General features: G+C 34.0%; 1 protein-coding gene across 3 annotated transcripts in view; it reads right to left on the bottom strand.

Moving 5' to 3' along the window:
- The window catches only part of MRPL1 (mitochondrial ribosomal protein L1), an 81,763-nt gene that overhangs the window by 20,161 nt on the left and 45,533 nt on the right, over window positions 1–16,069 (bottom strand). For all 3 annotated transcript variants that reach the window (XM_081245215.1, XM_081245216.1, XM_081245214.1), the window contains exons 5-7: window positions 14,990–15,061; window positions 11,519–11,630; window positions 5,574–5,680 (exon numbers count right to left, since the gene is read on the bottom strand). In XM_081245215.1, coding sequence (XP_081101341.1) covers window positions 5,574–5,680; window positions 11,519–11,630; window positions 14,990–15,061 — 291 coding nt within the window. The remainder of the gene's footprint in view (window positions 1–5,573; window positions 5,681–11,518; window positions 11,631–14,989; window positions 15,062–16,069) is intronic.

Here is a 16,069-nt window from a genome sequence, read left to right as displayed (position 1 = left end):
CATGTAATGCTGTCAGTGCCCCTTCATCTGCACACTCATTCTAAATCCAATCCTTGTATCATACAGGTGGCAACAACAGAAACAAAGCAACAACAAAAATAAACCTTTAGTATTTCCAACTATATAATAAGAATAACATCACTCGTGGAAATCGCCAACTTTTAAGGAAGATATGTTACTTTGCTTTGAAATCTTTTTAAAAAAATGTTACCTCTGATAATTATAAAAATAAATATTTTTATGGAATAGTTATATTGTATTAGATACAATTGTAGACAGATTTTTTTTCCTTTTTCAACAACTTTATTGAGGTATACTTGATAACTTTATAGAGGCATATTTTGCATATGATGTTATTCACCATTTTCTAATTTATAATTCAATGATTTTTTAGTATGTTTATCAACCAATACCATAAATCAGTTTTAAAACTGATGATCCCTGAGGCACATTTACTGTTAATGCCTGTTTCCTCCCAACCCCTCGCCCCAGGCAACCATTAATCTACTTTTTGTCTTTACAGTTTCACCCTTTTTTTGGACATTTCACATAAATGTGGTTTCTGCATCTGTTTTCTTTCACTAAGCATAACGTTTTTGAGGTTCATCCACATCATAGCATGTATCCATAGTTTGTTCCTTCTTATTGCTAAACAGTATTCCAAGGGATATGTTGCACATTTTTAAAGTGTCAATTTATTAAGTTTTGACATATGTATACACTCAAACCATCACCAGTCAGGATAACAAACATGTCAATCATATCCCAAATTCCTTGTGCTCCTTTGTAATCCCTCCTCTCCACCCCATCCCAGCCACCTTGTCCCCAAGGCAACTACCAGTCTAGTTTCTGTCACTATATATTACTTTGCATTTGCCAGAATTTTACATAAATGGAATCACACAGTATGTACTCCTTCTTGTCTGGCTTCTTTCATTCAGCATGATTTTTTTAAAATTCATTCATGTTAAAGCATGCATCAATTGTTTCTTTTTATTACTGTATTAAAGAATATTTAATTGTATAGACATAACAAAGTTTGTTTATACATTCACCTGTCAATGGACACGTGAAATGTTTCTGGGTTTTGGCTATTACAAATAAATCTGATATAAGCATTTGTTTACAAATCTTTGCATAACCATATGTTTCCATTTCTCCTAAGTAAATATCTAAATGTGAAGTAGTGGGATCATATAGTAGGTGGGTATTAAACTTCTTAATCTACCAAACTGTTTGCCAAAGAGGGTGCATCATTTTACATTCCCACAGCAGCATATGAACATTCCAGTCGCTCCACATTCTCACCAACGTTGGTATGATCAGTCTTTTTAATTTTAGTTATTCCAATAGATGTGTAATGATATCTCATTGTGATTTTAATTTGTATTTCCTTAACAACTACAATAATGTTGAGCATCTGTCAATATGTTTGTCATTTGTCTGCCATGTGTTTGTCACCCCTTAGTGAGGTGTGTTCAAATCTTTTTTTTTTTTTTCAGTACGCGGGCCTCTCACTGTTGTGGCCTCTCCCATTGCGGAGCACAGGCTCCGGATGCGCAGGCTCAGCAGCCATGGCTCACGGGCCTAGCCGCTCCGCCGCATGTGGGATCCTCCCGGACCGGGGCACGAACCCACGTCCCCTGCATTGGCAGGCGGATTCTCAACCACTGCGCCACCAGGGAAGCCCTGTTCAAATCTTTTGCCTTTTAAAACTGGATTGTTTTATTGTTGAGTTTTAAGAGTTCTTTATATGTCGTGGATTTATCAGACAGATGATTTACAAATATTTTATCCCAATCTGCAATTTACCTTTTCATTCTCTTAACTGTATCTTTTAAAGAGAAAAAGCTTTTAATTTTTAAAAAGTACAATTTATCAATTTGTTCTTTTGTGGATCATGCTGTTGGTGTCATATCTAAGAAATTAGTCCCTGACCCAACATTTCCTTCCAGAAGTTTTATAATTTTAAGCTTTACATTTAGGTCTTTGACACATTTTGAGGTAATTATATATGGTATGAAGTGTGGATCAAAGTTCATTTTATCAGATACAGATACCTAATTGTTCCACTGCCGTTTGTTGAAAAGACTTGTTTCACCATTAAAAATGCTTTTGCATCTTGTTTTAAATCAGTTGTCCATATGTGTTTTGTCCTTTTTTTTTTTTGGACTCTCTATTCTACTCCATTGATTGTTTTGTCTCTTTTGACATCAACGTCACATTGTCTTAATTCCTGTAGCTTTGTAAATCTTGAAATCAGATAGACCTCCAACTTTGTCCTTTGTTAAAGATGTTTTGGCTAGTCTAGATCCTTTGTATTTTCACATGAATTTTAGAATCATGTCAATTCTACAAAAAACCTTAATGGGATTTTGACTGAGAATGTACTGAATCTATACATTATTGTGGGGATAACTGACACCTTAACAATATTAAGTTTACTAATCCCTGAACATGATTCATTCCATCATTTATTTAGATCTTCTTTATTTAATTTCTCTCCACTATGTTTTGAAGTTTCCAGTGTATGGATCTTCCACATCTTTTGCCAGATTTATCCCTAAGTATTTCATATTTTTAATACCACTATAAATGGCATTCCTTAGTTTTAAATTTTAATTTGTAAATGTTTATTGCTGTTATATAGAAGCAAACTGATTTCTGTATATTGATCTTGTATCCTTCAACTTACTTAACTCACTTCCTTGTTCTAGTATCTAGATCATGTCATCCTTTGAGAAATGAGTTTTACTTCTTCCTTTCTAATCTGCTGCCTCTTTTTTTTTGCCTGACTACACCAGTTAGAATCCCTAGATTAATGTTGAACAGAAGTGGTGAGAGTGGATATCCTTATCTTGTTCCTGATCTTAGGAGGAAAGCATTCAGCCTTTCATCACTATGATATCAGCTGCTGCTTTTTCTTAGATGCCCTTTTTCTGGTTGAGGACATTAACTTCTATTCCTAGTTTTCTGAGACATTTTAGTCAGGAACAAGTGTTGGATTCTGTCAAATGTTTTCTCTGTATCTACTGAGATGATCACATGACTTTTGATTTTTAGTGTGTTAATGTGGTAAATTATAATGATTGATTGTTGAATGTTAAACTAACCTTGAATTCCTAGGATAAGCCCTACTCAGTCATGATATGCTATTCTTTTTATACATTGCTGGATTCTATTTGCTAAAGTTTAGTTTATAATTTTAATATCTACATTCATGAATGATGCTGGACTGTCATTTCCTTTGTCTGGTTTTGGTATCAAGGTAATGCTAATTGCTTTAGGTGGGAGAGTAAATCAGGTCCCTGTTACTCCATCTTAGCCAGAAGTAGAATTCTGTTTAATAGTTATTAGGTCATTATCTCATCTACTCCTTCCTAATCTATAAAGTATATATCATTATCAACATCATTTTACATATAGGGAAAATGGGGAATGGGGGAAAACTGAGGCTCAGAGAGCAAGGTAACACAGTTCTAATCTGGAACTAGGATTTGAATCCACACGTATGAATCTAAAACCCATTCTCTTAACCTCCTACTATACTATGCTATTTAAATAGTACTCAGAAAAGAGTCTCTTGAGGCACACAGATTAATTTCTTTTTCATTAAGAAAAAGCATTATATCTCTAAAAGATCCAGGTAGTCTGGTCTGGAGCCCATGTCTTAATCACTATGGTATTTGTTAAAAATAATGAATGAGATGCCATGGTTTCTTATACACTGAGTTAGGATCTATATAAACTATTAACACTACTCAATATACTGAAAACATTACTTAAGAAAAAAGATACATCTCGGAAGAAAGAGTCTTGTAAAGATAATTTACAGACCTAAACAGTCCAACTAAAACAGTAACAATAGGTGTTATCATTCTAAAATTTTATTTCACCTTTGATACCACACTGTGAAATAGATATTACTATATAAATTTTATAGATGAGGAAATTTGAGACACAACAACATTAAGTAACTTGTTTGGGAGGAGGGGCAATATAGGAGTAAGGGGTTAAGAGGTACAAACTATTATATATAAAATAAGCTACCAGGATATATTGTACAACATGGGGAACACCAACAATATTTTATAATAACTATAAATGGATTATAACTTCTAAAATTGTGAGTCACTATACTGTACATCTGTAACTTATGTAATATTGTACATCAACCATACTTCAATTAAAGAAACATTTAAAAAAAAAAGAAAAGAAACTTGTCTAAAATCTGCCATCCCTTAAGTAGCAGAACAGGTATTCAAGCCCAAGTCTCTGCAGCTCTAGAATAGTCTCTTAAAATTTCTATTTGGTTTTCTGTTTGTGTTTCACATTGCAATGTTGCCATCTCTGAGAAACAAGACACACTGCCAAGGGCCTTTTGGGAACAAGGAAATTCCAACATCAGATTCAAGCAGAGCTCAATGCCAACTGAATTAGAGATAAGCTTTGATGATAATGAAGGCGAAGGGGGGTTTCCCAATCCCTGACTGGATTAAACTTGCTTTGTCCCCTTTCTAAAGCAAGTTTTCCTTCCATAAAACTAGATAAGTTCCTTTTATATATTTCTGATGATTTACAATAGGTACAGCTCAATGAGTTTGGACTACTAGTGGTGGGCTATAATGCAGAATTGCTCTCAGGAGTAGGATGGGAGGAGGAATAATAGCTCTTCCAGTAACTCCAGTCATGAGGCAAGACAGGCTAAAGAGCTTGGACTCTTGCAGAGACTCCCAAGGTTTAAATACCAAGTATGCCTCATACTAGCTGTGAGATACTGGAAAAATTACTTAACCTCTTTGGGCTTCCATCCCTTCACCTATAAATTAGGGATGATAATTTACCTCTTATAGGGTTCAGGATTAAAAGAATATATGAAAAATGTCTGGAATAGTGCTAGCACTTGGTAGGCACTGTTTAAATTTGGCTAACAATATTATTATTATTCCTATAGTTACTGCACAGGAAAAAATTACATACATTAAATAGGCACGTTAGAAATTCTGTAGGATTAAGAAATATTAGCAAAAGACTATATCTTTTGAAACACAGTCCTATAAAAATCTGATTTAGCTATATTAGTGTCCCAAAAATGGTTTTGGAAATTAATTTCCAGGATCTTCTATAAGTGGGCAAACAGGTTTTAAAACACAAGCAGGGATAATCAGAAACAATTCATTAAAATAAAGCAAATTACTCAATTCCATTAAAGTAGCATTAAATACTTACTATGGACTCAGCATTATGTAATACTCTATAAGGTACATGTAAGATCTAGACCCAACTCCCAAAATGCTTAAAATATTAGCAAAAATAACATAGAATAGACTAATAAGGCAAAGTACAAGTAAATGTCAGAGAGTGGCACATAACTCTAGAAAAGAAGGAATTCTAAAGCACCACTAAAATTTATGAATTCAACTCATAAAAAAAATTATCTATGTATATATTTAGTGCCACTTCTAATGCTACTGACAAGGACAAGTTCAAAGGGCTGGTATGTTATAAATTATTAATGAATCACTTAAGCAAAAAATAAAAGGGGTTACTGAATAATTTTCACTATAACTTACTGTTCCTATTTTGGTCTCCAGAAAGTTCTCCCTTTCTTCATCTACCTTAATTTCATGTCCAGTTTTAAATAATTCAAGCATTTTGGGGATGTCTCGGCCAATGGAATCTGGTTAGAAAAGGAGAAAATTCAAAGTTATCACTACATCTAAACAAGTAGCAAAAATTACTGAATAAGAGAAACATTCAACCAAGTTAAGATATAAAAAATGATCTGTGGCAGACAGACTTTAGGGTGGCCCATCTCCTGGTGTTCATGCCTTTGTGTGATCCCTTCCCCTTGCATATGGATGAGAGTTGCAACGTGCTTCTAAGCAAGAGACAGTATGATTATGCATACCTGATTACATTACATAAAACTGCAATGCCTATCTTGGAGGAGTCTCTCTTCCTATTGGCTTTGAAGAAGCAAGCTACAATGTTGTGAGGTGGCATATGGAGAGAGCCATGGGTCAAGAAACTGAGATCCTCAGTCCAGAAACCTGCAAGGAACTGGATTCTGCCAAAAAGCCACATGAATCTGGAAGGGAACTTTCCCCAGTCAAGTCTCAGATAAAATCACAGCCCCAGCTGACACCTTGATTGTAGCTTTATGAGACCCCGAAGCAGAGAACCTAGCTTAGCTGTATACATATTCCTGACACACAGAAGCTGAGATAGTAAATGTGTGTTGTTTTAAGCCACTAAATTTGTGATATTATTGTTGTACAGTAATAAATAACTAATAAATAAGTATATACAATGATGATGCTTATACTTTAGAAACACTGATGACAAATTAAAATAAAACCTATAAAATAACCCATGATAAAAGCTGACAGTGGAGTCTTGAAATCTTTGAAGTACTTTTTACTTACCTTTGTGTGAAATTTGTCTGACCTGCCTTACCATAAAGAAGGGAAGGAACTAGAAAAGTAGCAAGATCTAGCAGTAGAAATAATACCTCAGTGAGTGGTACAATCTGGAAGCAGCTCATTGCTGCACAAATGGTTACAGAAGCTGGCAGGAAGAAAGAGTTAAGATTTGAGACTTTATTGGATTCAAATGTCACTTTGTCCTCCATTAGGGTGGAAAAAAAGATGCAACTGAATAAAGAAAGGAGAAAAAAGGAATCAAGGTAAAAACTAAGAATTTTCAAAGGATAATGGAGGAGACTCCGAACATAAACTATACCTTCCTAATCTTTAATCATTAACATTTTAACTCAAATTCAACACATAAAAATAAATATATTTTTTAGCTTTACTTTAAACTTTTTTAAAATTTGTTTTTTATTGAAGTATAGTTGAATTACAATGTTGTGTTAATTACTGCTCTACAGCAAAGTGACTCAGTTATACATATATATATTCTTTTTCATATTCTTTTCTATTATGGTTTATCACAGGATATTGAATACAGTTCCCTGTGCTGTACAGTAGGGCTTTGTTGTTTATCCATTATATATACACCAGTTTGCATCTGCTAATCCCAAACTTCCAATCCAACCCTCTCCCATCCCCCTCTCCCTTGGCAACCACCAGTCTGTTCTCTAAGTCCCTGATTCTGTTTCTGTTTCACAGATAGGTTCATTTGTGTCATATTTTAGATTCCACATATAAGTGATATCATATGGTATTTGTCTTTCTCTTTCTGACTTCACTTAGTATGATAATCTCTAGTTGCATACATACTTCTAATATTCCATAATACCATAACTTAACCTGAAAAAAATTAAATTTTGTACCTAGAAAATGTGATTTATTTGGAGGGTAAGAAATACAATAAGGAACATACCACTAGAGACACACCACTCTCAGTGTGTCTCCAGCAGCTCTTCCCATGATAAGTCAATATGAAAATCTCATTATATACAGCCACTATGGAAAACAGTATGGAGGTTCCTCAAAAAACTAAAAATAGAATTACCGTATGATCCAGCAATCCCACTCCTGGGCATATATCTAGACAAAACTGTAATTCAAAAAAATACATGGGGACTTCCCGGGTGGCACAGTAGTTAAGAATCTGCCTCCAAATGCAGGGGACACAGGTTCAAGCCCTGATCCAGTAAGATCCCACATGCTGCACAGCAACTAAACCTGTGCACCACAACTACTGAAGCCTGCATGCCCTAGAGCCCGTGCTCTGCAACAAGAGAAGCCACCACAGTGAGAAGCCTGCACACCACAACGAAGACTAGCCCCTGCTCGCCGCAACTAGAGAAAGCCTGCGCACAGCAACGAAGACCCAATGCAGCCAAAGGAAAAAAAAAAACACAATAATGAGAAATCCGGTAATAATAGGAAGTGTAGATTAATATTTTATATAGGATGGTTACAGAAGGCCTCTCTGTTTAAGGTGATATTTGAATAAGAATGTGAGCCAGGCAAATTAGCAAAGAGCATTACAGACAGATGGGACGATGAGTCCAAAGACCTGAGAAGGAAGAACACGTAGTGCGTATAAAGCAGGGCAAAAAGGCCACTATGGCTGGAGTAAGGGAAATGAAGGAGAGCAACAGAACCAGCTGTAATATATCAATAATTCATCTATAATAATTATAATCATACCTAATCATCATTGGAGTCTTTCACACATAAATAGTTTTTAAACTAACACATGAGAGAGGGAAATTTAGAAAAATTTCAAATTGGTTACCCTGCAAAAATTCCCTGTGTTTTAGCATTTTTCTTTATATAATCAAATTGTTTCAATAATGCAAGCAATACTCTGAAGTACAGCATGTCAATCTATGAGTTAAAAATAATTTACATTAGATTTCAATAATTTTATATCCATTACTCTCAAATATGATACAATACCAACTTCCATACAGAAAGCAGTGTCCTACTCAGTAGATGTGAATACTCTTTGGACAAGTCTGCTGGAATATCCTTTTGACAAGACTCCAACTGGAGCACTGATGTTCAATCCTAAGAACTATGTGTTAAGAGGACCACACAGTAGTGGTTCCAGTTTTCTAATTATATCCCTTACCTGCCAACAACTTAGTATGCTTTAAAAGAATTCAACTATTTCCACATATGCCATAGTACCTAATATGGCTTAATATGCATAATAGAAAACTGATTCCATTAAGTCTAGATATTTTTCATACTGGTATTTTTTGTTTAGTAAATGCTAAAAAATAAGATTAGGAATAAAGAAAATCAAAAAATATCAGTAAGATATATCTATATTAGATATGAAAGAATTTCAGAGGGCATTTGTATTGTGGAGAAAAAAAAGCTAAGTTGACATGCAAAATGAAGGCCAATTTCTTCCAAGAAATTTTAAAAAGCAAGTTTTAAATGTTTTTTTTTTAATGAGATAAAAAAGAAATACTCAGAAAACAAGCTAAATGTGCACTGGAAAAATAGAGAACTTGCCTATAGTTACGTAAGCAATTAAAATAAAACAAATAAAACTGCAGCATTAAACATGCTGCAAAATGTGCACATTCAATCCAGCCAAGTTGGTTACACCCACTCCCACTAGAAAAACAAAATGTAAGATAAAATGGGAAACTAATGAGCTCAGCTGCAGGGGCTTGTTTGTTTGTTTTTTAATTCCACCCATTTGCTCAAAACGTAATTTCTATTTTACCCTTACGTCTTTTGTTGGATGTAAGGGGAATCAAATGTTCCTAAACAAGATTCTGAATAAGCTCTAAAAATGCAAATTACAAGCTTCATTTGTTCTAATGCACATCTGGTGTATTCTGTTTTCACATTTTTGACAGGTTAATCATTTGTCTTCATGTTTAAAGAACACAAATGTTTTGCCAGTGCTGTTAAGCAGATCGTGTGGGGCTGAAAAAAAGTTAGGGAACGAGAAAAGTCTGCCTGGTTTTCCAAGATGATTTGTTAAGCAAATTGGGGGGGCTGGGCGGGGATAACATACCTAGGTAACTTGACCATGGTATACACAAGCTATGATTCATTATGAAAGCAGAAACAAAGCCCACTACTAAAAATAAACATTTTCAAAAGAAACTTTTCTTATCTGAAATAAAGAAATAAGTTATCTGAAAACCTTTCAGTCCCAAATTTTGCAATGAAAATGGTAATAAGAAACCTCAACGCTAAAGAAAATTGAGGCCAAAAGAGTTATTCAAAGAATGGATAAAGCAGCAAAGGTAACAAAATTAATTTCTGTGAAAAACCAGTTAACCGTGCAAAGCAAGGAGTGAGCTGAATACAGATATATTCAGTATTCAGTTTCAGTTTTAATTGACGTTATTTAATATTGTTTGGCTTTGTTGAGCTTGAATTTAATTAGAAAAAAATATGAGAATTATTTTCAAATTCAACTGCAACTCTGGTTTAATTTTTAAAATAATGTTCAATTTCAGGTCCTACTTAGGAAAGAATGTAAGTGTGCTTCCATGAAAACAAACACTATTGTACTGGAAATCCATAATAAAAAGTGTCAAACCTCAGTTCAATATCTCAAAAGGATGTGTTATTCAATGCAGGCTATCAAGAATAAACAAAACACTGGTACAACAAAACTGAAGCGTACATTTGAATTTGCTTACAGCATAGAACATGATCTATAATTCAGATGAACATTAGTGGCTATCATGTATGAAGAATTTTCACAAGATTTTTTTTAGCTCAACTAGAGTTAAAATTTGAAGACCAATCTACTAAAATGATTTTAAAATACTTGCTTTTACCTTATAAAATTGTATTTGAAATAACGTCTATCTATAGCAGATATCCAGCACCATCTAAAAGAAACAATGTCTGCAAATGAACTTACTTTTCTTCCCAAATCTACTCCCTGTTTCCATTAATGACATCAACTTATTAGGAGAGATCCCAAGGTTTAAATCTCAGCATCATTTGACTCTTCCCTTTCTCTCTCTCAACATGTCCATTCCTAACTACTTAGTGCAAAGTCCTATTATCTTTGACATCTGTCCTCTTCACTCCAGCCTCATTATGAAGACTTTAGTTTAAACATTACCTTTATTAGTCTCTGGCGATTGCACCTGAACTGGTCTCCCTGCCTCTACTTTTGATTCATGCCAATACATCTTACAAACTCTTGCTAAATTAAAGCTCTGAAGAATCCCCCACCTTAAAAACTTCTAAGAGATTCCTGTTGAATACAGAATAAAAGTCCAAATTTATCAGGATCTTATTCAAGATTCTGCTCAACATGGCATCAATCTACCAGTACAACATATTCTCTTTCATTTCATAGGGGTACCATTCACTACAGCCAAAGAGAACTAATTGGTATTTATGGGATGTAGCCGATAATTTCTAACTTACTTCAGTGTCTATGATTAACAGATTCTTTCCACTTAAAATAATATCCCCCTTAATCTGCTCACCAAATTATTCAAGGTACAGTTTAAATGTCACCCCCTTCAGGGTGCCTTCTCTGATTTCCCCACCTATGTATAAATTCCTCCTCTACTGAACACCTACAGCACCTTGTGAATTTATCATATAATACTTCATACTTTATAACACGGATATTTATGTAGCACCCTTACTTCTCTTACTAGGTTTCATAAGGGGGAAATATCCACAAGGGAAAAGTTGCTCAAGGGAAATAACTGCAGAACCATACACAGTAAGCATTCATACATATATGTTGAATGCTAACATAAATGAGCATACATGTTATATTGATAAAGAGGTATAAAATAGTATGATGATAACATACGTAGTGGTTATTATGTTCCACTAATTTAAAACTAGAATATGGCCTAAATTTAAAGATCTGGTATTATAAAGTAACTAGGTCTTCAAATCACATTAAATCACCAATATTAATGCCAAAGGAAAAAAATATTAAATCCATATGTTCCTATATAACCCAACACTCAAACACAAGAACATATTATTTATTCTACACATATATTAGCAATTTTGTTTTCTAACTAAACATATATATTAGAAAGTTGTTGATAGCATATTGAAATAGTAAAAGAATTCTCCCTTACTTCGAGTAAGCTTAGGAAATCTTTTTTTCAGTTTCTTCCTTAATGGATTAAGCTCCGGCATTATTTCTGGAACAGCTACATAAAAGTCTGGTTGAATTTCATCATCCAAAATCTAAAAATCAGGCGGGAAAAGATAACCTTAGATTGTATAAAAAGCTTTATCTTTCTAAAAATAAAGTCTAATGTAGCAATAATTTCCCTTATAATTTAGAAAATAGCTATTAAGCACAATTCTTTAACCACAAGGATCGTTTGAACACATTTATCAATTATGAAAACCATCAGAAGCAAAACATTTTCTGATGTTTTCTTTTAAAAATAGCCACATCCATTAAAAATAAACAAACATTTAATGGGCTTAATTAATTCTTCCATGGCGTTATGTTAGGCAAAGTGTTACAAGCTAGAACATATAACTGATGTGTACATGACTCATACAGTCCCACAAAGTTGAATTCATATGTCCATCAAAACTGAAGAAATATGTTGAAAATTTTGTAATAGATCACATGTAAAATTAATAACCACTAGCTGCCAAATCACTAGCAACTACACTGCTTTCCTAAATTTGGAGCATCAGGAGAACTGAATCTATCGTTATTTTCACAAAGAATTAAAACCAAAATTCTCTTTGCCTCCAAAAAATAAGAGGAGTGGAATAGTCAAAGACAAGTTTACTTATAGTTTATTACCCATACTCTATTTCCATTCTAAGAGCAAAGAAAATAATTTCAATTTTTAAAAGACATTTTAAATTAATTCAGGCAGGCACCCAAAGTAATTGTTTTACTCCTACAGTATACTCCATTTAAAAATTCAGTTGATTATAAAATGAAGCAACTTTTTAGAACAATACTGCCTGGACAACAAATATTTTGCCAATGATTGTTTTGCATAAAGTCTTATCACAGTATGTCATTCAAAGCCTTGGTTTGGGGTTACACACTGAACTGTAAAAAGCTGGACTCTGGCAAAATTAAGTGTGATTCTGGAATTTGATCTTCCTGTTACTATTTCTTCTTTTTACAAATTCTTTACTCCCTAAACAACATACTGTGCTCCCCTAAACAATAACAACTTACTTTAAAAGAGAACTTATAACATGCCAAGCATTCTGCTAAGCATCATACATGGTTTAGTTCATAAGGTCTTTACAATAAATCTATGAAGAAAGTACTATTGACCACACATTCCAGATAAGGAAATGGAGGGCTTAAGGAGGACGAGTCAATCTTTGCACTTCTACGAGGCAGACCCAGAACTGAAACACAGGCAGTGTGGTTCCAGAACCAGGGCTCTCATCACTAGAAACATGAAAGCAGAGGCAATTTTGAAATGTCAAAGAACTGTATGTGACATTTCTACTCCAACACCTTCTAATACTGATTCTAAAACATGTTCCTTTGAATTAAATTTAAAATTATGTTTGAAAGTTATGCTATAGTTAACCTTAAGATCATACCATTGAATAATATAAAACTATATGGATGAAAATCATGCATGCTCTAGAGACAAGTAAAAATGAAACTATTTAAAAATCCCTCAGAACCAAGCATTCTTGTGATATTTCAAAAGTACTGTAATTAAAGCAAAATGAATTTAGTAAATAAAGTCTTACCTAAGAAATGACTAAAAGTTCAGTAAATTCATCCTACATTTACCTATTATAAGCACTAAGTAAAATAGTATTGATATGTAAACTAATTAAAAAATACAAGAATGTGTAAAAAAAAACAAATTGCAGCCATGATACTATTTACAAAACTGTACTGAATTTACTTCACAACCTGAATACCTTTTGAAAATAAAATGGATGAGTTTTAAAAGATACCAGGGGGTAATCTGCAAGAATATATTGGTTTTGATGCTTTATATAGGTGGCATTTTTCCCTCTAATAATAGATCATCAGTGGGGCACCTAAAGAGAAATCCTGTACCTGTAATATTTTACTTACCAAATAATTTCAAAACGTACCTGGTTTCCTTATTTGGGTTACTTTTTTCAAAATATTTTACTTAATGAACTTAATGATACAGAATACTTTCTGCTCCCATACCATTTCTTTCTTGAGAAGTAACTTCTTACTTAACATTTAAGAAGTGGAGATATCTATTCAAACTAAACTGTTGCTATCACAGTTCTATAAGATACTCTTATGCTTGCGGAAGAAAACAGATGGAAGGCAGTACACAAGTTTAATAAGAATAGTTAGTTCTCTGACTCCAGGGTCCAAGCTACACTCTCAAATTCCAAAGAATTTGTGGTACTGTTTATTTTTTAATATTAAAAGAATGTTAATAATCTTACTAAATTAAAATTTATGATACATCAGAGAGAATTGAGTACCACCCTCTGACTTTGACCTAGAAGCTGACCTAGAAGTACATCTCTTCATATTTTCCATTAGTTCTGCTCCCAAAAATAATTCTAGAGATTCCCCTTAAAAATCCAGAATCCACACCAAATTTAGAGAACTACTGGGGTAGAAAAAAACACGCTACAAGCACTGTTGTGCTTGGTCCAGTTAATGGTCCAGTTAAAACTTCCCCCAAATCGAAATCTGGATACAGCACAAAAGATAAATTTTCATATCACTTTCTCCCACTCTAAAAACAAAACAATAAGTATTCCACAGTCTAAAGGATTAGATTTAGAAGAGAAGATTTTAGAGAATGTTAGGGAAATCTTTTGTATTTCAGAAATAACTCCCAAAATTCAACAGATGTGCCTCTTCTCCTCACGTCTTTTTTTTTTTTTGGCCATGTGGGATCTTAGTTCCTTCGTCAGTGAGAGTGAGGAGTCCTAACCACTGGACCACCAGAAAATTCCCCTCCCCACCTCTTAAAAAAAAAAAATGTTGTCTTTGTTTCAAACAGGCTCCACAAATTCTATGTTATTTTCTTAAGGCAGGCTATATAATCTTTTTTTTTTTTTTGCCTCCACGCTAAGCCTACATTACTTGAACTGATGAAGTTGGGGAGGTAAAAGTTAAGAGTAACTAGAAGTACCATATTATAGAGGTCAGATACTACCCTTTGTATTCTACTAAAGCAAATCACACTTTTCACTCCAAGAAAGCAAAACAAATATTTGACCTTCAAAACGTGAATAGAGATATCCATGTGTGCTACCTTTTGCGCTTCATCTCAAATCTCATATTCAAAACCAGAAAGAGTCATACTGCCCTTTCCAGTCTACCCACAGAACTCTCACAAACATATAGGAAGCAAAGAAAAAAAAATCATAATATAAATCAAGCATAGTTAATATCAGAAAGTCGGATAGTTTTTTCTTAGCTTGATTTTGAGACTCAAAAGAGTAGGAAAAATTTCCCCTGTTCTGTAAAGCTCTACTAACCATTTATCAAAAGATATGAACAGAGTGGTTATGTTCCACATGTAATAAATCAATAGATGTCAAAGATAACAGAACAATTTCTATAACTAATGAACATGAAAACAATACTGTACCTTCTGAATCAGATTAGTTCCTCCTGCAAATGCAGCTCCATTTTCTTCTGCTATTTTTATCTCTGATGCATTCTACCAAAACACAATAGTATGAACATCAATCTTTAAGCAAATTCAGTCTGCTTTCAAGTATTTGTCAGAAATAATACCACAGTTCAAAATAAAAACTGTTTTTGTTTTTTACTTTTAACTGAATGTGCATCAATTTTCAACTAGATGCATCAGAGATATTACATCCAGAACAAGTTTAGTTTAGAGGTGATTAAAGTGTTTCTTGACTTAACATATGAGGAAACACATCAAAATGGCATATTAGGAACCCACCAAGTGGTCCTTGGTCTCCAATGCTATCAATACATCATCTTCCAAAAGTAAAAGATTAAAATATATTTAGTTTTGCTAATTTAAATGGAGACATTTTATCAAACCAAGATACAAGAGTAGAAATTTTTTTAATTTAAGAAACGAGAACCAAAATTTAGCCTATTGTCTGAAAATTCAAAAGAAAAATGCACAGTATTAGGGTTTTTTTTTCTATATGTTCCATTCATGCCATTTGGTTTTACTGTGAGAACATATCACTCCCTTATTTCCTCAAGTTTTGTGGCATTCCAAGAGCTATATTCTCTACTTTCCTAGGAAAAGAGTAAAGAATTTCTTCATTGAAAGTGAGACAGATAGAGAGGAATCAAAACACCTTACAAAACAAATTCATGAACATGTTATAAACAAATGTTTATAATACAAAAAGAATGACAAAGAGCTGTATTACTACACTTGTTATCACCTTGACTTTCTTGACTTTCCAGACTAGACCATTTTAAAAGTGTGGTTTGTATGTCTTCACAGCACTAAATGGGCCCACTGCTTTTTTTTTTTTTTTTTTTTTTTTTGTGCTGTACGCGGGCCTCTCACTGCTGTGGCCTCTCCCGTTGCGGAGCACAGGCTCCGGACACACAGGCTCCGCAGCCATGGCTCGCGGGCCCAGCCGCTCCGCGGCACGTGGGATCTTCCGGGATAGGGGCACGAACCCGTGTCCCCTGCATCGGCAGGCGGACTCTCAACCACTGCGCCACCAGG

Source organism: Mesoplodon bidens, assembly GCF_964165515.1.
Source record: "Mesoplodon bidens genome assembly, chromosome: 1".
In the NCBI taxonomy this organism is placed as follows: domain Eukaryota; kingdom Metazoa; phylum Chordata; class Mammalia; order Artiodactyla; family Ziphiidae; genus Mesoplodon; species Mesoplodon bidens.
This window is presented reverse-complemented; position numbering and strand designations above follow the sequence as displayed.